Below are 20,114 nucleotides of genomic sequence, written 5' to 3' on the forward strand. Positions count from 1 at the left end.
TTTTAATCAGAAGCCTTCTTCTGTTCCCTCACAAAGCAACCCTAGATGCTGAGAATTCCCTATAGAGACAAGGGCAACTCCGAAGCCGAGAAGAGGTGCATCTCTAGATACAAACGAGCCTGGGGAGGGGGATCAAATGTGTGCGATGTGGGTAATAGCAGCACCCACCACAACAGGCCTTTGTGAGCATTAAATTAATGCACTAAGTCATCAACCAAAAAAATTGACAGTGTGCACTCAATCAAACCGCCAGTCTCTGGACTCCCAGGAGGTCGGGCCTTCTCGTTTCTTAATCACGTTGGTCGGGACACTGGGCGCCCAGGAGTCTACAGACCAGGAAGCTCTGGTCCAAGGGGGCGAGCCCAGCCACGCCCCTTCTGCGTCCAGTCTGTTTTAGGCCCCACCCCGAAGCCGGCCAGGCCCGCGGGGTCCCTTTAAGGCAGCGAGCCGGCCGTCCGGAACGTGTTTCGCCCCCTCCGACGCTGCCAAGGTAGCGGCTTCACCTTTAAGGCGGCGCGGGGACTGCTGGGAAGGCCGGCGGGATGGAGGCAGCGAGACAAGCTCACGGTCGCGGATCCGGGTGAAGCGGGACAGGAGCTGGAGCCGGAGCCGGGCCCAGGCAGAAGGGTCAGGTCGGCGCGGGCCGGTTGGTCCAGAAGACCCGGTCGGGCCGGACGGTGAGCCGCGGCTGCAGGTTCGCCTGGAGGAGGAGTCATCGTGGGCGCGGCCTAGGGGAGGACCCGACCGGCCTGCGGGGAGGGGGCGCGGTCCTGGTCTGGGGTTGGGAGTTGGGCCTTTTCCAGGGAGGGTCTGCGGGCGTTTGGCCAGCCTGTGGGAGGGGTCCTTGTGGGCGCGGCCTGCAGAAACCTGTTCCCCGAAACTCGGGACCGCGGCCTCCCGGGGGCGGCGGGGACGGCGGGGGAGGGGGTCTCCGGGCTCGGCCTGCGCTGAGGGAGGGCCTCTACCATTCCGCTTGTCCTGAAGGAGGAGAAGGCTGTTGCCGGGGTTGAGACCCAGTCGCCCGGAGGGGCTGTAGTCTCTGTCATGGGGACTCCCACGACCCCCCTTTCAGTGACCTAGCGCTCTGTGACCTGATTAGGACAGTTCCAAAAAAGCCCCGAGGCTGGCCCATGTAAGCAGGCCTGAGCCGGTGGTCTGGGGCGGAATCGGGGTTCAGCCTTACTTCAGCCACACCGCATTGCGTCTTCCTAGGCTAGACGAGCCTGGCGCGCCCCCTGTAGGCTGAGGGCTGGCACGGTGAGGGTTGAGGGCTAGGGGATCTGGGCGCCCTTGGGGACCTAGGCATCGAGGGACCTCCCGATGTTTACCTAACATGGGGTGGACGGCGGGGTGGCCCTAGGCCGGGCGCCTGCCTGCCCTCCCCTTTCTTCTACAGACGGCTGGACCATGGCCACGATGGTGCTTCCGCGGGAGGAGAAGCTGAGCCAGGATGAGATAGTGCTGGGCACTAAGGCGGTTATCCAGGGTTTAGAGACCCTGCGAGGGGAGCACCGTGCCTTGCTGGCTCCCCTGGCTTCTCATGAGGCAGGAGAGGCCGAACCAGGCTCACAGGAGCGCTGCCTGCTTCTGCGCCGCTCCCTGGAGGCCATCGAGCTGGGGCTTGGGGAGGCTCAGGTAGGTCAGTGTTGGGGTGAAGGTGGAAGATTACTGGAAGGGTCCTGGAAATGTAGGAACACTCTCAATGAGGAAACACTGTCTTTTGGAATCTGATGTTAGGACAATAAGTAATGTTAAATGAATACATTTTGGAGATGCCAGCCCTGCCCCAGTGGGCGCCCCTACCTCCACACAAAACTGTACCATCCAGGCCTCATTCTACCTAACAGACTGGATGGCAGAAGAAAACAGAATGTGTCGGTAGCCTCCCTTCACGATGCACTCGTTCAGTTGCATTGATTCATTAAGTTTATTGCTTGCTAAGTGTGTGTCAGGCAGTCGCGAATACCAAGGATGCATAGTTCAACAAGGCAGACAAGACCTCACTGGGCATGGTATCTGTAATCCCAGCACTTGAGGAAGGTTCCAAGTTCCAGGCCAGTTTGGGTCACATGGTAAGACCTTGTCTCACCTTACAGCCCCCTCAAAAATTTTTTTTAGATTTTTTTTTCCCCTAGTAGAATAGGAGAAGAGAAACACACACCTTCAACTAATTGCTTGAAACAAATTGTGATCAGTGCTCCAAAGACAAGATCTTGTGATGACTGATAGTGGGGAGTCTTGTCTATTGGTTGGACAAGACTTCTCTGAGATGACTAACTCAGGACCTGAAGGAAGAGGCAACTAGAAGAGAGCTGCAGGTAGGAAGGGTCATGTACTCAAAGTGAGAGAAGAATTGTATGATTAGAGCGTATGAAGAGGGAGAGAGACGCAGGAGAGGCCTGTGGGAAGCAGAAGCCAGACTATATCTAGGATATCAGGAAGCCTTTGAAGGGTTCCAACAAACAGAGGACACAGTCTGACTCAGGTTCTAGAAACTGTCTGTGGGCTGTGGAGAGTTAACCTTAGTAGGTCAAGGATGGACTTTTGGAACGAGGGATTAGGAGATGGAAGTTTGAAGTAGATGGGTAGCCATGGAGATACGAGTTGAAGATATTCTGGAAGGAGACTCAGCAGGACCTTCGGATGAAGAGGGGAGGGGCAGCACAACTCCCAGAGGTTTGTGCTTTTGGCAAGTTTAGGGATGAAAGAACCTGGGTTCTTTAGGAGTTCTGCTTTCGTCCCCATAAAGTGGGCTGTTGGATGGGGAAGGGTTTTTTTTCTCATTGGTTCTTGGCCAAGCCACTGCCTGGGTCCAGAAATCCTGGGCAGCCCTTATGTCTTGGTTTCCTTGTCTTAAACCAGGCATGGTATCCATGTCTTTAATCCTAGTATTTCGGAGGCGGAGGCAGGCAGATCTCTGTGAGCTCACTGCTGTCTTGAAGAAAACCTCTGTCTTGAAAAACAAAATAAAACCAAAAAAAAAGGGGGGGGGGAATAGCGATCATGTTACTTCCAGGTTGTTTAGGGACTTTTTTGTTTGTTTTGTTGTGTTTTTTGAGACAGGTCCCTCTACATAGCCCTGGCTATCCTGGAGCTCATGTAGGTCAGGCTGGCCTTGAACTCACCAGAGCTCTATCTGCCTCTGCTTCCTGAGTGCTGGGATTAAAAGCATGTGCTATTGAGACTTTTTTTTAAGCTAATTGTTATGAAAACACCTGTCTCTTACAATGTTTTTGAAAAGCTGAGCATAGTACCACATGCCTTTAATCCCAGCACTCAGGAGGCAAAAGCAGGTGGATCTCCGAATCTGAGTCCAGCCTGATCAAGTTCTAGGACGGCTAGGGCTATACAGAGAAAACATGTCTTTAAAAAAAATCAAAATGAAAAATGTTTGCAAACAAATTAGAAAATGCAGGGTCCTAGACTCCCCAACCTTCTGTTAAAGCAATGTGTTACCTCCTCAGCCCCTTAGCTGTAGGTACAGAGATGGTACGCAGGAATTCCGCTCTCCTGCTGTACAGCTTTCACGGATAGGGAACAGAATGGCATAGAGGGCATAGACAGTGGAAATGGAGCAGGGGGAAAAGCATGGCTGACGAGAAGTAGTGATCCTGGCCCATGAAGCATAGAGAGGAATATACACCCCAGGCCAAGGCCTTGAGACAGACAGATAGAGGGCCTGGAGAGTTGGGAAGGGCATCAGACATTGAAAGAGCTGGGTGTTGAGGCTGAGGCCAGTGGATCCCTTACCTATCCCTGTGGTTAGTCCTCAGACCCTTTGGGGACTTTGGACACATGCTGCTTCCCTTCCCTTCATCAGGCAGAGAATGCTATGGGCCCTAAGCAGAAGTTAGGATGCGGTCTTCTGTGGCATTTCATCCACCTACCAGGCTTCTTTGACCAAGCGCTAGCCCTAGGCAGGAAGCAGTGATATATATTGCTCATGACTGTAGGGGTAGAATGTAAGCAAAGGGAAACAGAGGGAGTCTGGGAGCTCAGATCCTGCAGGATCTTGGCAGTCAAAATTTCCAGACCTGCTGTTAGATTTGCGCTCTGAACTGTAGTCTGTGGCCCTGGGTAGGCTAGAACTCAGGACTGACAACTACTTGGTCAGGGCCTAGCCTTTCACAGGCTAACTGATGGCCAGGACTCTGACCCTCGTCTGGCTGCACAGGTGATCCTGGCACTGTCAAGCCATCTGGGGGCTGTGGAGTCAGAGAAGCAGAAGCTGCGGGCTCAGGTGCGGCGCCTGGTACAGGAGAACCAGTGGTTACGTGAGGAGCTGGCAGGGACACAGCAGAAGCTACAGCGCAGCGAGCAGGCGGTGGCTCAGCTGGAGGAAGAAAAGCAGCACCTGCTATTTATGAGCCAGATCCGAAAGCTGGATGAGGATGCATCCCCAAATGTGAGCCCCAGCTGGCCAACGTCCAGTTCCCACAGGCCCACTGATAGATATGCCTCCTTCTCTGACACTTGTTTCCTCCTTTCCAGGAGGAGAAAGGTGACGTCCCCAAAGACTCCCTGGATGACCTGTTTCCCAATGAAGATGAACAGAGCCCAGGTACAGAAGGGCAAGTAGCCCTGCGTTGAGAGAAGGAACTGTGTAAGATCCTATAGGTCACAGAGATGGACTATTAGTGGCATCCATGTTCTTTTTTTGCCTCATTTCCAATCACAGTGTCCCAGCATGTTAGGGTTTAAAAGCCAAGTCTTCTTGTTCCGTCTCATTTCCCTGAGCTCTGTGGAGAGCAGGTGGCTTGCTTAGCAGGTCTGGAGGCTCTAAACCTGGCCCAGCAGCTAGTTTCCCCATTTTTTCCTTTGTTTTGTTTTTCAAGACAGGGTTTTCTCTGTGTAGCCTTGGCTGTCCTGGACTCGCTTTGTAGACCAGGCTGGCCTTGAACTCATAGAGATCCACCTGCCTCTGCCTCCTGAGTGCTGGGATTACAGGTGTGCACCACCATGCCAGGCCAACAGTTAGTTTCTTTCTGGTGTGCTTAGACAGAGGGCCTTGCTAAGCTGGGCCACAGTAGCTTCACAAATGGTGCAGATGAGGTGAAGGGATGGGACTCACTCCCTATGCAATCACTGAACCTACTCTGTGAGTTTAGAAGCTGAGGGAGATTGCTGACTTGTCCAGGTACACGGGCAAAAGTTAGAGAGCTAGCATATGCCAGCCTAGCTCAGGAAGAAGGCACATCTGACTTCCTACCCTTGGCCTTGTAGCCCCCAGCCCTGGAGGAGGGGATGTGGCGGCACAGCACGGTGGCTATGAGATCCCAGCACGGCTCCGTACCCTCCACAACCTGGTAATTCAGTATGCTTCCCAAGGCCGCTATGAGGTGGCTGTACCACTCTGCAAGCAGGCGCTGGAGGATTTGGAGAAGACATCAGGCCATGACCACCCTGACGTGGCCACCATGCTGAACATCCTGGCACTGGTTTATCGGTAAGGGCCCTCTGGCTGTGTGGGCGCACCCGCATCCTTCCATGTGAATGTCTCAAGGGGCAACTGAGCAGCACGGAAACATGGGCCTGCCTGTAGAAAGCTGGCCTCTGACTGGAAAGAAACCTGTCACAGTTTTAAGGAAAGCTTGGGCCAGGCAGTGGTAACATACTCTTTAATCTCAGCACTTGGGAGGCAGAAGCAAGAGGATCTGTGAGTTTGAGGCCAGCCTGGCCTATAGAGTGAATTCCAGGACAGCCAAGGCCACACAGAGAAACCATCTTGAAAAATAACAAAAATTAAAAAATAAAAAATAAAACCTTGGCTGTGAGCAGCAGCAAGGGTGACACATGAAGACACGAGGGTCACTGGGAGTCAGCACAGCTTCTTTAGGCATCCAAGCTTGAGTATTGGCTCTGAAAAGTGAGCTGGAAGCCAGGTGTGGTGGGAACCCAAGCACTTAGGAGTTGAACAACTTGTTCAAGGTTAGCCTGGGATATAGAAAACCTTGGGAAGAGAGGGAAAGGACAAGGGAAAACAGGTGGCCCAGAACCCATGATGGGTGAAACGGTTTCTGTGGCAGAAAGTGACAGTGAGCCAAGGCACTGGGGATCACCTGAGGTTGAGTGTTACTCTGGGGTCTGGGTATGAGGTGGGTCCTTAGTTGTGGTGAACTGCTTAATGTCCCCAGAGTTCTCAAGAGTAGGGCTGCCTAGGCCTCCCATGCTCTGAGCTGCACTCCTATCGTGTCCACTCATCAGTGACCTCAGGAGGAGTGTCTACAGGGACTGCGGGCCCCTGGGGGCAGGCTTCGGGCTAGAGGACATCCCTGAATGTCCTGCCTGCTCCCAGGGACCAGAACAAGTACAAAGATGCTGCCCACCTGCTCAACGATGCCCTAGCTATCCGGGAGAAGACACTGGGCAAGGACCATCCCGCTGTGAGTAAGAATTAGCTTGAGTGTTACACTCATAAGCTCTCGAGTCCGCCTGTTGTGAGGGCCCTGCGTGAAGACGCCTCCATTCTCCTCCACCCAGGTGGCTGCAACCCTGAACAATCTGGCTGTTCTCTATGGCAAGCGGGGCAAGTACAAAGAGGCTGAGCCACTGTGCAAGCGCGCACTGGAGATCCGGGAGAAGGTGGGAGCAGGCAGGGCTAGAAGCGCTGGCCAGACAGAGTAGAGTCTGAACAACTCTGACCCCAGCCACTGACTTTCCCCAGGTCCTCGGCAAGTTTCACCCAGATGTGGCCAAGCAGCTCAGCAACCTGGCCTTGCTGTGCCAGAACCAGGGCAAAGCTGAGGAGGTGGAGTACTACTACCGGAGGGCCCTGGAGATCTATGCCACACGCCTTGGGCCCGATGACCCCAATGTGGCGAAGACCAAGAACAACCTGGTGCTCTGAGGCTGGGCCAGAGGCTGGAAAGGAAGGAAGCAGGGAGGGAGGGCCAATGTCCAGGAAAAAGAAGAAGGCATCCTAAGCTCGCTTCGTGCTGCTTACCCATCTCTTTCCCTCCAGGCTTCCTGTTACCTGAAGCAGGGCAAGTACCAGGATGCAGAGACCCTGTACAAGGAGATCCTTACTCGTGCTCATGAGAAGGAGTTTGGCTCTGTCAACGGTGAGTCAGTGGCTGCCATGGACTACTCAAGCCTTCTCAGCCAGGAGCACCCATCCTGCCTAGGGTCTGGCTGGAAGCCCAGCCTCACCTATGGATGGTGCCTGCAGGAGCCCACACATTGCCCTAGCCAGACAAATTGGCAAACCCCATGCTGAGTCTCTCCTTCCCTTCTTTCTTCCCTCCTCCCCCTACCCCCTTGGTTTTTTGTTTTTGTTTTAGGACAGGGTCTGACTATGTAGCCCTGGCTGTCCAGGAACTCACTATGTAGACCAGGCTGGCCTCAAACTCACAGAGATCCGCCTGCCTCTGCCTCCTAAGTGCTGGGATTTAAGATGTGGGCCACCGCACCCAGTCTCCTCCTCTCTCTACATGACAATTCCTGTTCACTTTGAGGGCTAGCCCAGATGTCTTTCCTTCTTGGAAAAAGCCTTCTGGCCCCCTGTTTCCTGATCCCCATCCCTTAGCCTGGCCCCTCATTCAGACCTATCAGCAGTCTCTGGTCTAAGGTGTGTGAGGGCCTGCACATTTCTATACCTTATTTGTAGTCACTTGACACAGTCCTGTGGCCTGTTCATCTGAGTCCAGAGCAGGGTCAGTGATGTTTTGGGTTTGCTTGTTGTTCATCTGTTCAACAAAGCTCAATCCTAGTCCTTCTTACATACTCCTGTCGCCTTCCCTAGACATTAGTCCTGAGTCCAGCCCAGTTGGAGAGACCTATATAGCAGGCAAGTGACAGTCACCTATTTCCTCCTAGGCGAGAACAAGCCCATCTGGATGCATGCAGAGGAACGTGAGGAGAGCAAGGTAAGCAGCAGCGTGGGCAGTTTGCAAGTGTGGGGAGGGCATGAGGCTGGGGTGTATGGAGCTGAGAGCTTACTCCCATCTCTCAACTGACTGGTCCTTCCCTCAGGATAAGCGTCGGGACAACGCCCCCTACGGGGAATATGGCAGCTGGTACAAAGCCTGTAAAGTTGACAGGTGAGGCCTCATAGGTCTGGGCTAGGGGTGGAGTGAATACAAGGAAATAGCACCCTTGGTCAGTAAGACCCCACCCTCACACTGTCCTTTCACCCAAGACACCTCTCTTCTGCTAGCTCATGTCTCAAGGCCCTAACCCAAGAAGACTTTGTACTGGGACAGCTTGGTCCACTCACTCCTGGGTCTCCCAGCTTCTGATCCTGGTTGCAGTGTCCTAGGAGGACTCTAGGGCCAGGCCAGGTTTCTACTCCCGTTCTTTCAGGACGGGAGAGACCAGTGGGTCTACCATAGGGCCAGACAAATAGGAAAGGCCAGATTCTGGATGGCCTGTTTGGTCCCCAGAGGCCCCAGGTTGGTTCGTGCCAGATAAAGCATTGAGACTTCCCTGCTATCTACCCACAGTCCCACGGTCAACACCACTCTTCGAAGCTTGGGTGCCCTATACCGGCGCCAGGGCAAGCTGGAAGCTGCACACACACTGGAAGACTGTGCCAGCCGCAGTCGCAAACAGGTAGGGCTCCACAGTGGAAGAGGCTGAACAGGGAACTATGAGGCCTTGTGTGTGCTTCTGTCAGGGTCTGATGCTTCTTGCCTCCTTTCAGGGCCTGGATCCTGCCAGCCAGACCAAGGTGGTAGAACTGCTAAAAGATGGTAGTGGTGGACGAGGAGACCGCCATGGCAGCAGAGATGTGGCCGGGGGTGCTGGGGCCCGGTCTGAGGCTGACCTGGAGGAGTCAGGGCCTGCAGCTGAATGGAGTGGGGTGAGTGTGGGGGTGAGCTAGGTTATAAGACTACAGAGAAGGTAGGGTTTAAAGACACTCTCTCCCACAGGATGGCAGTGGCTCTTTGCGGCGCAGTGGCTCCTTTGGGAAGCTCCGGGATGCCCTGAGACGCAGCAGTGAGATGCTGGTGAGGAAGCTGCAGGGAGGTGGCCCACAGGAGCCCCCTAATTCTAGGTGAGCTTCTGACCCCTTGATCATATTCTGTTGGCTCCCAAGTGACTTCCCTTTCCTCTTAGGAAACACCACCACCAAATTGTTTTATTATGCGCTCCATCCCCAGACCCAACCTGGTGTCCCTTTACTGTTCCACTGTGAACATCCTGGCCCTCCTTTTCCCTCAGGATGAAGAGGGCCAGCTCTCTCAACTTCCTTAACAAGAGTGTGGAAGAGACAGCTCAGGTAAGAGTGGAGCACCTGACGCTAGGCAGGCTAGACCCAGGCCTCCACCCCACAATTCTGGGCCTCTGGGCTGTGTGTGTCCCACCTAGCTTTCCTTGGTGAATCTTTATTCAGCAGCAGCTCTGGTTCCAGGCCTGCTTTGGGCTTTGAGGGAATAGCCAGAAACAACTGGAGGGGAAGGGCAGGGAAAGGGGAACATAGCCCTTGCCCTGGGGCAGAGAGAGAGAGTCAGCCAGTACCAACATGAAGTTCTCAGGCGCTGGGTGTGAGCTAAACTTTAACTCTGGCCAGTCTCTGACTGGCTGTATCTGCACTGGGGAATGTGCTTTGACCCTTTGCATCATCCCTTCTGCTTCTGTAGTTCTCCTTCCCTTCTTCCCTCCCAGCAGCATGGAACTAAGTTACCTGCTCTCTGCCCACAGCCTGGAGGCACGGGTCTTTCTGACAGCCGCACCTTGAGCTCCAGCTCCATGGACCTCTCCCGAAGAAGCTCCCTCGTGGGCTAAAGTTGAAGGAGCAGCCAGTCGCCAGAGCCTCCATCTGACACGACCCCTTCCCCCAGCCCTGTGCATGGGCCTGCTGCTTGTCCTGCCTGCCCCTCCCACAGGACCCCTGTCTTTTCTGTTCAATCTCAGGGTAACTTCCTCCCTTGTCATCTCAGCCACGGGCCCTGGAGGTGTGGCCTGCCAGCTCTAGCTCTGCTCCTTATTTATTTCTTCCAGCAGGGGGCCTCTATTCCCTGTGTTCAGGGTCTGTGGGAGTGGTGGCCTGCCTACCCTGCCCCCAAAGCCAAGAACACTAAGTTCTTACTGTCCCTCAATACCTTTGCCCTTCAACTCCCGGCCGTTGCTTCTGTATATAGAGAAATAAGTTATTGGCCGTGTCATCCTCTCAGCCCTCCTCCCCCAGTCCACGGTATTCCCTGGCCGCCACCTGCCTCTCCCTTCTCCAGTGGTACCGCCCAGGCCTTAAATCACCCCGTTCCGAGTGGTGGTATCTCCCAAGCTCCAAGTTATGGGAGCAGAGCCTCCCGAAAGGGGTCCCTGGACCTCCTCGCCATCCTGGTCATGGAGGGATTTGCTCCACTCCACCATGCAAATGCCCAGATACCCACACCGCTGGGCTCTGTGCTGCCTCCGGGACTTAATGCACTGTCCTTTCCACTCAGTCCCGCCCAGGCATGGCCTGACCCCGCCCTGGGCACAGCCCGTTGAGCCATCCTGCCACGCCTCCCCTGCCTTTGCTTCTGATGTCCCCTACACACACACACACACACACACACACACACACACACACACGCAGGAGGGGCTACCCCATTTGTTGTGTGAGGCAGTCACTCTATTTTCAGATGTTGCTGTAGAAATAAAGACTATTTGAATCTGAACCAGGCTTGTTTTGAGGAGTGCCAAAGGCCCTGAGCATCCTTAGGGTGGAGTGGAATCAGGAGAGGCTGGGGAAGTGCTGGAACTAATACTTCCTTTACCCTCACTTTTTTTGGGGGGCGGGGAGGAGCTGCTACAAATTTAGGGTTGTTCCTAAATCGTGCCCTTATGAGGTTCTAGACAATTCCAAGTCTTTGGTGAATTCTATGTTCTTGGACTGAAAGAGTTTCTCGAGACTTTTTCATATATGTAAAACTAGTGATGACATAGTCCTGAGACTTGCCCATCCCACGAAGAACGCTGAGTAAGTCAAGTTTTTCTGGTTCCAAATAGCTCACACCTTATTTTGTTTTCAAAATGAGCCAAGAGGGTAAAAGTGGCTGCCCATCTCAGAGTTGAACCATACTTATCCCAGCGCTAAACATGAGCCTGCACCCTCGGATGGGTGGCCCAACCAAGATTTTGCAGCTCGTCGGTTCAAAGATTGAGAAGACTACAGACCCCAGAAGGCAGTTCTCGGGTGGTGACTGGAGCCCGCAGCCGCCCGGGTTGCCTCGATTGCGCCTGCGCAGCAGTGGCAACTCGAACATGTGCGAAACTACAGGTTCCGCAAGGCAGCGCGGCGCAACCCGAGTCGGAGGTGTGTGCGCCTGCGCAGCGCGGGCGGGGCCTCTAGGGCGGAGCGGCCACCATCTTGGAACGGGAGGCGGAGCAGAGCCGACTGGGAGCGACCGAGCGGGCCGCCGCTGCCGCCATGAACCCCGAATAGTGAGTGAGCCCCGCCCGCGCTGTGCGGCGCAGCCTCGATCCTGTCTATGGGGCTGTGTGCTTACCGAAGTTGTCTGGCCTTGGTCAGAACTGTGCGGCGCCCCCACATCCGGGTCCCTCTTCCGCTGACCTCCCCCCTTAACATCCGGGTCCTGCCCCTCCCCCCGGGATCCCCAGGACCCCGGCTCGACACCCCGAGTTCTCTTAACTGGGGTCCGAAGGCGGCAGCCTGGAAGGGCAGCACTTGGAGCCCACGGCACCGGCCCTCTCAAGCCTCTTTGGTTAGGTGACCCTGCAGATCTGGTCTTCCGGAGCCTCAGTTTTCCCACCCGCTGCTTGACCAAGGGCAGGCGGTTTGGAGCCCATTAGAAGAGTTTCTGGTCTCCAGAGTCGAGTACTTTCAGTTGGGCCGTGACCCTCTCTGCCTTTGCCTTTCTTCTGGAGCCCCGTTCCCGGGGCTGGCCCAGAAACTGACCAGACAAGAGGGGACACCAATCCCCTACTTGATTCATGTCCCCTGCAGGTGCTGTCCTCAGGGGCTGCCGTTTGCCCTGCCTGGGTCATCCAGTCCTGTCACTCCCAGCGATCCGCCCTTTTCTGCTCTCGCCTTTACCCAGGCCTCTAGTGCCCACTGCCACACGTCTCCCCTCGCCTGCCATACTGCCAAAGAACTTTAGGTCAACGTGGAATTTGCTTGCTCCCTTGGAGTGGGATTTTTATCCCTCAAATTCAGACCCTTTGGAGTGGATGGCCCACATACAGTTTGCTCCCTTGTTATCTTCCCCTTCTCCACTTCCTTTTTCTTCCCCAGCTCTTGGCCTCAGATTCTCTTGAGGAAGGGTGAACCTTAGTAGGGTTGGGAGAGGGACAGAGAAAGGAGGCTACAAGCTGTCAGAGAGCCTGGAGTCTGACAGGCTTGGTTTCCAGTCTCCGAGTTATCAACTGCTTACGGCAAGTCACCTCCCTTCTCTGACCTCCAGCCCCCTCGGTAGCTGGAAATACTTGGTTGCACTGTTGTGAGGGTTTATCGAGAAGATGCATTCAAAGTGCTTCATGGTGCCGGTTACAGTTCATAAACGGCTGCTTCCATAAGCCACTTGTTGACTCCTCCTTGTTGGTGACTTATCTCGGGCACTTTCACATTTGTTCTTTTGTTGTGTTTTTTTTTTTTGGTTGTTCCTTTTGTTTTGTTTTGGATTTTTGAGACAGGATTTCTCTGTGCAGTCCTGGCTGTCCTGGAACTTGTTCTGTAGAGTTCCAGGCTGCCCCAACTCAGAGATCCGCCTGCCTTGGCCTCCTGAGTGCTGGGATCAGATGCATGTGTCACCACCACCTGGTTTTGTATTTGTTTTTGCTTCATGAGTTCAGGCTTTCATTTTGGGTCCTAGGCTGCCGCACTTACAAGGCCTAGTGTGAGTTTCCTAAATGGTTCCTACCAAACAGCACCTCAGTCTCAGCTCTGGCACACAGAACTGATTTGTGTTTGTTGGCAAATTGTGTTCCTCCCTTTTGCCACAGAGTGGGACTTCAGACATAGCAAGCTGAAGGTTTTGTGTGCCAGCTTATTGGGGTTAGTGAGTGTCAGTTTTCCTCGTCCCTTTCTGGGAAAGTAAGAGGCTGAGGTGCTCACCATAGTATACCAAGCAGGAGCATGCCTCAGAGAGCCAGAATGCTCACTACAGGAAGGGGGGAGGGACTTCCTGCTTGCCTTCATACCTTCCCCTCTTCTCTTGCCAGTGACTACCTGTTTAAGCTGCTTTTGATTGGTGACTCGGGCGTGGGCAAGTCATGCCTGCTCCTTCGGTTTGCTGTGAGTAAGAAGCACCCCTGTATTATCCACTTGGGGGCCTGGCTAGCCATTGGGAGGAAGAAGGGGCAACTCAGGACACAGTAGTTGGAAGGCCTGAGGACCAAGAATGAGGTTGCCAGAGCTGCCCCAGCAAGGGCCCAGGCCTAGCAAGTTGGGGTGCTCAGAAATGAGGCTTGGGCAGTGAGGAGGGCAGAGTAAGGGAGCTGGAGGGAGGACTTCCATTTCTTCAGTCTGTCTCACTGGCCCCAACCTTTCAGGATGACACGTACACAGAGAGCTACATCAGCACCATTGGGGTGGACTTTAAGATTCGAACCATTGAGCTGGATGGCAAAACCATCAAACTTCAGATTGTGAGTATAGCTTTTCTCCGGCCCTGAGACAGAAGTGTTTGCCTCGGGCTGGACGCTCGCCTGTAGCTGACCTACCCTTTTCCTCCTGACTCACAGTGGGACACAGCTGGTCAGGAACGGTTCCGGACCATCACTTCCAGCTACTATCGGGGGGCTCATGGCATCATCGTGGTGTATGACGTCACTGACCAGGTACTCCTGGATTTACCTCACAGCCTGACCCCCTGAGCCTTGAGTTTTGACCCTTGCTTCTTGGCCTGTTTTCCTTTCCGTTACGCTTTCTAGGAGGGAGAGACTACACTGAATGGCTTCATTAAAAAGGTAACAGGCCACAGAAATGGCTCCTCTCATGGAGTCTTGATAGAACCAGGCCTCATGGCTCCTGTCACCCTACTCTGGACTTTCCACACTATCCATGTGTGGTGGCAGTTAGCTGCTTGGTTGCTGCAGGTTCCATGCTTCCTGCCTGCACACTTGGAGAGCTGTAGACAAAGTGAGGGAGCCTGGTGTAAGCAGTTTGGGAGCCCTGCATCTGCTTTGGTGACTTCACTCATGTCTCTGGCAGCAGCCAGAGATTGTCCAGCTAGTGTCTTACAGCTTACAGGGTCTGCAGCCTTTAGAGTTTTTTTTTTTTTTTTTTTTTTTTTTTTTTGTGGTTTACTCCACAAAATGAAAGTTTTGCCCTGTTGCCAGCCTGTCCCAAATTTCTGGGCTGAAGTGGTTCCCCTGCCTGAGCCTCCCTCATAGCCTGGTACTGGGCAACCGCCACTGTGCCTAGTTTCTTGTCTTTTTTTTTTTTTTTTTTTTTTTTTTTTTGAGGCAGGGTTTCTCTGTGTAGCTCTGGCTGTCCTGGGACTCACTTTGTAGACCAGGCTGGCCTTGAACTCACAGTGATCCGCCTGCCTCTGCTTCCCAAGCGCTGGGATTAAAGGCGTGCGCCACCACTGCTTTGCCCTCCAATTGTCTTTTGATGCTCATGAGAGCATCTCATTTTAAAGATGAAGACTTGGTTCAGGCTAGTGCAGTGACTTGCTAAGGGCCATCCATCTAGTTAGTGAGGAGCCTAGTCTCCTGATCCATATGCTTTGCTTTTTCTGTCAAGCCTTGTCCCTGGGAGTATGGAAGCTTAACCAGTACTGGGCTGAAATACTCTCACTTCTCTTCCCAGCTCTTACAAGCTGGGTGAGCCAAGTGCCACTCAGAGTCACCAAGGCTTTGGTTAGCTGCAAACCCAATCACCTTCTTGCCCAAATTGACTTCTTATGACTTTTTACTCTTGTTTTCTTCTCTTTCCTTGAAAATATGTGTAGCTCCACCCCCACTCAGCATACGCTCTGCCAGTGATCTGCACTCCAACCTCTTTAGTCTTTTTATTGGCTCACCCATCTTGATGCCAGCCACTTGTGTGGTCTGGGTTCTGTCTTGTGTTCAGGAATTCCTATCCCTAGACAGATGTCCCATGGGTCCCCTCTCTGTGCTTGGCCCTCAGCATCTATAATAGGAATAACCTTCATGCTCTTCTTACCCAGTGAACTAAATGCTGAAGCCCTTGTGCTCTAGTTTGTGTTCTGTTGCCATAGTAAACACCAGGTGGGAGGAAAGGGCTTGTCTCATCTTAAAACTTTTAGGTAATAGTCCACTACCAAAGGAAGCCATGAATTTAAGCAAGAACCATAGGGAAAGGTGCCTACTGGCCTGTTCCCCACGGCTTGCTCGGCATGCTTTCTTAGACCACCCAGGGCTACCTGCCCACATGAGCTGGGCCCTCTCACATCAACCATCAATCAAGAAAATGCCCCATAGCCAGGCATGGCAGTGCACACCATGCTTCTTCAGAGGAGCCCTGCTCTCTGGGCCTGGGTTTGGGAGCTCAAACTCAGGGGCAGAGGCTGGTGGATCTCTGAGTTTGAGGCCAGCCTGGTCTACAGAGTGAGTCACAGGACAGCCAAGGCTACACAGAGAAATCCTGTCTCCAAAAAAAAAAAGAGAGAGAGAGAGAGAGAGAAGGAAAAGGAAAGAAAGAAAGAAAGAAAGAAAGAAAGAAAGAAAGAAAGAAAGAAAACAGAAAGAAAATGCCCCCATAGACAGGCTCCTAAGACAGTCTGACAGAGGCAGTTCCTCAGTTTAGATACCTTCTTTCCAGATGTTTAGGTTTGTGTCAAAGTGAAAAACACTGACTAGTAAACCATGCTTCGTATATAAGGAAATTGTTTTTTAGAGGTATCAGTAACTTGCCTCTGGTGTCCCAGTAAAGAAAGACAAAGCCCCCTTCCTGCCTTCATTGCTTTTGTGGGCTCTGCGCCAGCTGCAGGATTTCAGACCCTATTGCTTGCCTCACCATCTCCCCCACCCGCCTCCTGCATCCACATTTTGTAACATAATCTTTATAAATGCTGACCAGAAAACTTCCCTTCTCCATAGTTAGTCTCAAGGCACCTCCATTCTGTTCCCATCATTTCAAATCTGTCCCCTCATAATAATAGCAGTGATGAGCATAATAGCAGTTCTTGCTAATTGAGTACTTGTTATGAGACAGGCCTGCATTCATTCTTATGCAAACAACAGCTCTACTGGAAGGTGTCATCTGTGCAAAAGAGGAAACTGAGACCCAGGTCACGTGACTAGATATCTAAGGTCACATAGTAAACGACCAAGCTTAGGCAACAGCCAAGATAGCTGTTCTAAGAGCCTGTGCTCTTCTGTGCTGCATTCTCTAGTTTAGGACATTCCTCTAGAGAGTCCAGCCACTTCGGCTGTTCTGCATTCTGTTAGTCCGCTCTAACCCCGCCCAGACTCCTTCCAGAACACAGGTATGATCTGCTACCCTCCATCGGAGAACATCCCAACCGGCTCATGGCTGTGCCAAGTTTATCCAGGCTAAGGCCTTTTGAGCTCCACCCTGACCATTCCTCATCAGTCCTTCCCAAAGACACCACCCCCTACCTTCTAGCAGATGCTGTCTCCCCAGTTGGTAGCTTTTGTGTTAGTTGAGTCCATACCTGCAGGCTGGGGTCAGCTGTAGCTTCTCAGGCAGAAGTGGTCCTGGGGCTGCCCAGCTCTGGCTTTTGCTCCTATCTTGTCATGTGCGTGTCCTGGTCTATTCCTCTACTGTGCCCTGCGGATCGTAAGGCAGGTATAGATACGAAGTCCCCTCTGTTCCCTCCTTCCAGCATAGGGCCCCGTTCAGGGCATGAGGTCGTGCATATTAGAGCCCAGCATACCTTGAAGGAAAAACGGGAGCTGGAGAGGTGGCTCAGCAGAAAGGGGGCTCAGTACCATTACAGAGGACCTGGGTTTCAGTTTCCAGCACCAACATGTCGGCTCACAACTCTCTGTAACTGCAGTTGAGAGGAGCTGATACCCTCTTCTGGCCTCAGCATGAGCTATACACGTGGTGCCCATATGTGCAGGCAGGGCCACCCCTGTAAGGACCCTTCACCTCTCACTGGGCTCCAAGGCTTCCGAATGGAAAGAAAGCACTGGAGATTGTGTAGCCGTCATAAAGTGCTTGCTTCATGTTTTGGTCAGGGTTTGGGGGAGTGCTAACACAGGGTTTCTCTGTGTAGCCCTGTAGTTCCTGTCCTGGAACTCACTCTGTAGACCAGGCTGGCCTCAAACTCAGAGATCCACCTGCCTCTGCCTCCCAAGTGCTGGGATTAGAGGTGTGCACTACCATGCCTGGCTTCTTTTAATTATTTTTAATGATTTATTTGGTGTTTTGCCTGCAAGTATATCTGTGTAAGGACATCGGATCCCATGGACCTGGGGCTACAGATAGTTGTGAGCAGCTGCCATGTGGGTGCTGGGAATTGAACCTGAGTCCTCTGGAAGAACAACCAGTGCTCTTAATCACTGAGCCATCTCTCCAGCCCCCCTTTCATTATTTATGAGGAGGTCTCACACTAAGTTCCCTTGGGCTGGTCTTGAACTCAGCCTCCTTCAGAGCTGGGGTCACTTGCCTGCAGCAACCATACCAGGTGTCACCTGTCTTTCTCTTGATGCACTTGGCTTCCCAGGAGTAATTTAGGAAAGATAACTGCAGGAAGCAGAAATAGCCTGTAGGTCCAGGCAGCTTTTGCGGTGTTGGGGCTGCCGGCTGGCAGCTACTCTGTGCTGGTTCTGGTTTTCAGGTTTCCACATGGAAGAGAACCAGGGGAAAGCTAAGCCTGGAGGGGAGGACCTCATCTGGATCCCCATGCTTAGGGCTCCTGCCTTTTCTTCAGAGGAGCCCTGCTCTCTGGGCCTGGGTTTGGGAGCTCAATAACTTTGGACCCTATGCCTAGGAATCCTACGCTAACGTGAAACAGTGGCTGCAGGAGATAGATCGCTACGCCAGCGAGAATGTCAATAAACTCCTGGTAGGCAACAAAAGTGACCTCACCACCAAGAAGGTTGTGGACAACACCACAGCCAAGGTGAGCAGGGCCTGCCCTGGCTGGGGGTGGGGGTCGGGGGCTGGGGCCCACTTGCCTTCATCCCTTCTCTCCCTTGCTCTTCTCTCTCTTCTTCCCTTGGCAGGAATTTGCAGACTCTCTGGGTGTCCCATTCCTGGAGACTAGTGCCAAGAATGCCACCAATGTTGAACAGGCATTCATGACAATGGCAGCAGAGATCAAAAAGCGAATGGGGCCAGGAGCAGCGTCTGGGGGTGAACGGCCCAATCTGAAGATTGACAGCACCCCTGTGAAACCTGCTAGCGGTGGCTGCTGCTAGGAGGAGCACTTGGGGGAGGGGCACCTTCTCCAGATGATGCCTCTGGAGGGGGCAGGAAGTGCCTCCCTTTCCTAGGGCATTTGAGTCTGTGGCTTTGGGGTGTCTGGGCTCCCCATCTTCCTCTGGCCCATCTGCCTTTTGCTCTGAGTCCCAGTCCTGTCAGGGCCCCCATAGAGGACATGCAGAACCTGTGGCTGGGGTGGCCTCAGGGACTGCTCTGCTGCTGCCTCTAGGTACCTTGAAAAGATGCCCACCATGCACCTTTCTTTGGAATGAGGGCTCCGCTGTCTGTCACTCACCCCCATGTATGCTGCACTGGGTTTCTCTTTTCTTTTCTTCCCAGTAGCTGAGGGCCTGCCTGCCTCTGCTGCCCCAGGCTGCTGGCAGTGGCCAGGGGATCCAGGGCCGCAGATCCAGGGTCCTGCAGTGGACCTCAGGACAGACAAAGGGGCTGCAAGAGCCCAACAGCCCACTTTTTCCTCACCCCTGCTTCCTTCCACTGCTCCCACACTCAGCTTGTGCCGTCCAGCTGCGGTTGGGTCTTGAGCACATCTAGGGTAGGTGGGCGGATGGCTGTGCTGGGCCTGTGTCTCCAGCCCAGAGGGCGCCTGCTCCTGCCTCCCCCTGCCCTGCCAGAGCCAGGCCCATGTGCTGCCTGCCCACCGAGCCCCTTTGTCCCTGAGGAAGGCGGAGGCGGAAGGCCCACCGTGCCAGAGGCCGGGCACCAGCCTTAACCCTCCCTCTGCCAGCACCACTTCCCTCCCTGAGGCAGCACATCTGTAGAGTTCTACCCTCATTCCTGAGAGCCTGACCGGGCCAGACCTCCTCCTCTGGGGAATGTGGGTGCCGCTTGGGGTTGCAGGACTCTCCTCTCCCCGCTCAGAATCCCGGCCCCTGCCCTCTGGCACAGCGTCCTGTAGAAAATCTTCGGTCATTACCTAAGAAGCCATGTCTTTTGTGCTGTCTCTTGCCAGTCTCACTCTACACTCTGCCCTCCCCTCCAGTGTGTATTTAAGTCCCTGGGCCGCCCCTCTGGGAGGGAGCCTCTTCTCCCAGGTTCCCCTCTGGTGTCATGTCAGGCATTTTGCAAGGAAAAGCCACTTGGGGAAAGATGGAAAAGGATGAAAAAATAAATTTCCACTGGCCCTTGGATAAGCCAAGGGTTTTTGCAAGGAAGCTGTGGTGACTGATGTGGTCTGTGGTCTGAGTCAGCTTTTGTGTTGCTGGGTAGAACTGAAGTCCGGAGTTTGGTGTGATGCAGAGGGGCTCCGGGCTTAGACTGTTTCCTAAGTTTGCTGGTAAAGCCCTTGACCCACATACTGGAGCTGGGAAAGCCTGCCTTGGTGCTCAGGGATGTCCCCAAGGGCCCAGCACGGATCTGTCAGAGAGAGGCAGGCAGGAGGCCATCAGGTGAACCGCCATCAACGACCCACCGGGACAGCCATGCAAGATGTGAAGTTGGGCAACAGCAGGACCAATCACTGGACCCCACTGATGGCCATCAGTGCGTTGCACTTGGTTTATTACCTCCTCCAGGTGCTGAGTTGAGTCCCCTCTTCTGGCTTCAAGCCAGATGCCAACTGTCCTCAACTATGGTAAGTGCTTCACATGAGGGCCTCGGTCGTTTTCCCCTGAGCCAGCGCTGTGAGGATGGGAGACGAAGTACAGAATGTGTCTGTGGTGGGCTAGTTTAAGAGGTGGACCAGGAACGGGCTTCCAGGTCTGTGTATTCTGAGGGTTCCTGAGCCCTGGGCTCGTAGCTGCGAGCGGCGGGTGGTGAGCCAACTGGGCTGGCGGAGGGGTTCTCAGAGACTCGGCCCCGCCCGAGGCCGCTGCACGGCGGCCCCGCCCCCGGCTCCGCCCCGCCG

General features: G+C 53.8%; 2 protein-coding genes across 6 annotated transcripts; both read left to right on the forward strand.

The window, feature by feature from the left end:
* The first annotated feature begins 429 nt into the window (after positions 1-429).
* Positions 430-10,604, forward strand: Klc2 (kinesin light chain 2). 5 transcript variants are annotated; one of them, XM_055610649.1, is made up of 16 exons: positions 430-694; positions 1,397-1,635; positions 4,175-4,405; positions 4,492-4,561; positions 5,224-5,446; positions 6,296-6,383; positions 6,481-6,582; positions 6,665-6,838; positions 6,962-7,061; positions 7,816-7,865; positions 7,972-8,039; positions 8,442-8,550; positions 8,642-8,800; positions 8,871-8,995; positions 9,163-9,220; positions 9,610-10,604. In XM_055610649.1, the coding sequence occupies exons 2-16, from the start codon at positions 1,408-1,410 to the stop codon at positions 9,724-9,726; spliced, it is 1,902 nt and encodes a 633-aa protein (XP_055466624.1). In that variant the 5' UTR covers positions 430-694; positions 1,397-1,407; the 3' UTR covers positions 9,727-10,604. The 5 variants fall into 5 exon arrangements, with proteins under 5 accessions (XP_055466624.1, XP_055466627.1, XP_055466623.1 ...); XM_055610652.1 differs by having other exon boundaries at positions 430-677; XM_055610648.1 differs by having other exon boundaries at positions 431-694; positions 1,361-1,635.
* Positions 10,605-11,273: 669 nt separating this feature from the next.
* On the forward strand, positions 11,274-19,422 carry Rab1b (RAB1B, member RAS oncogene family). The gene is made up of 6 exons (XM_055610654.1): positions 11,274-11,370; positions 13,108-13,180; positions 13,438-13,533; positions 13,630-13,725; positions 17,817-17,948; positions 18,052-19,422. The coding sequence occupies exons 1-6, from the start codon at positions 11,357-11,359 to the stop codon at positions 18,244-18,246; spliced, it is 606 nt and encodes a 201-aa protein (XP_055466629.1). The 5' UTR covers positions 11,274-11,356; the 3' UTR covers positions 18,247-19,422.
* The last annotated feature ends 692 nt before the right edge of the window (positions 19,423-20,114 follow it).

Source organism: Psammomys obesus, unplaced genomic scaffold (genome assembly GCF_907164565.1).
Source record: "Psammomys obesus unplaced genomic scaffold, mPsaObe1.curated_primary_1811, whole genome shotgun sequence".
Classification (NCBI taxonomy): Eukaryota; Metazoa; Chordata; class Mammalia; order Rodentia; family Muridae; genus Psammomys; species Psammomys obesus.

Excerpts from the sequence above, each read along its gene's own strand:
- Klc2 (XM_055610649.1), top strand. The coding sequence starts at position 1,408 with ATGGCCACGATGGTGCTTCCGCGGGAGGAGAAGCTGAGCCAGGATGAG. Across the intron at positions 1,636-4,174 it reads TGGGGCTTGGGGAGGCTCAG|GTGATCCTGGCACTGTCAAG; the intron begins GTAGGTCAGTGT and ends CTGGCTGCACAG. Across the intron at positions 6,384-6,480 it reads TGGGCAAGGACCATCCCGCT|GTGGCTGCAACCCTGAACAA; the intron begins GTGAGTAAGAAT and ends TCCTCCACCCAG.
- Rab1b (XM_055610654.1), top strand. Across the intron at positions 13,726-17,816 it reads TGTATGACGTCACTGACCAG|GAATCCTACGCTAACGTGAA; the intron begins GTACTCCTGGAT and ends CCCTATGCCTAG. Across the intron at positions 17,949-18,051 it reads TGGACAACACCACAGCCAAG|GAATTTGCAGACTCTCTGGG; the intron begins GTGAGCAGGGCC and ends TTCCCTTGGCAG.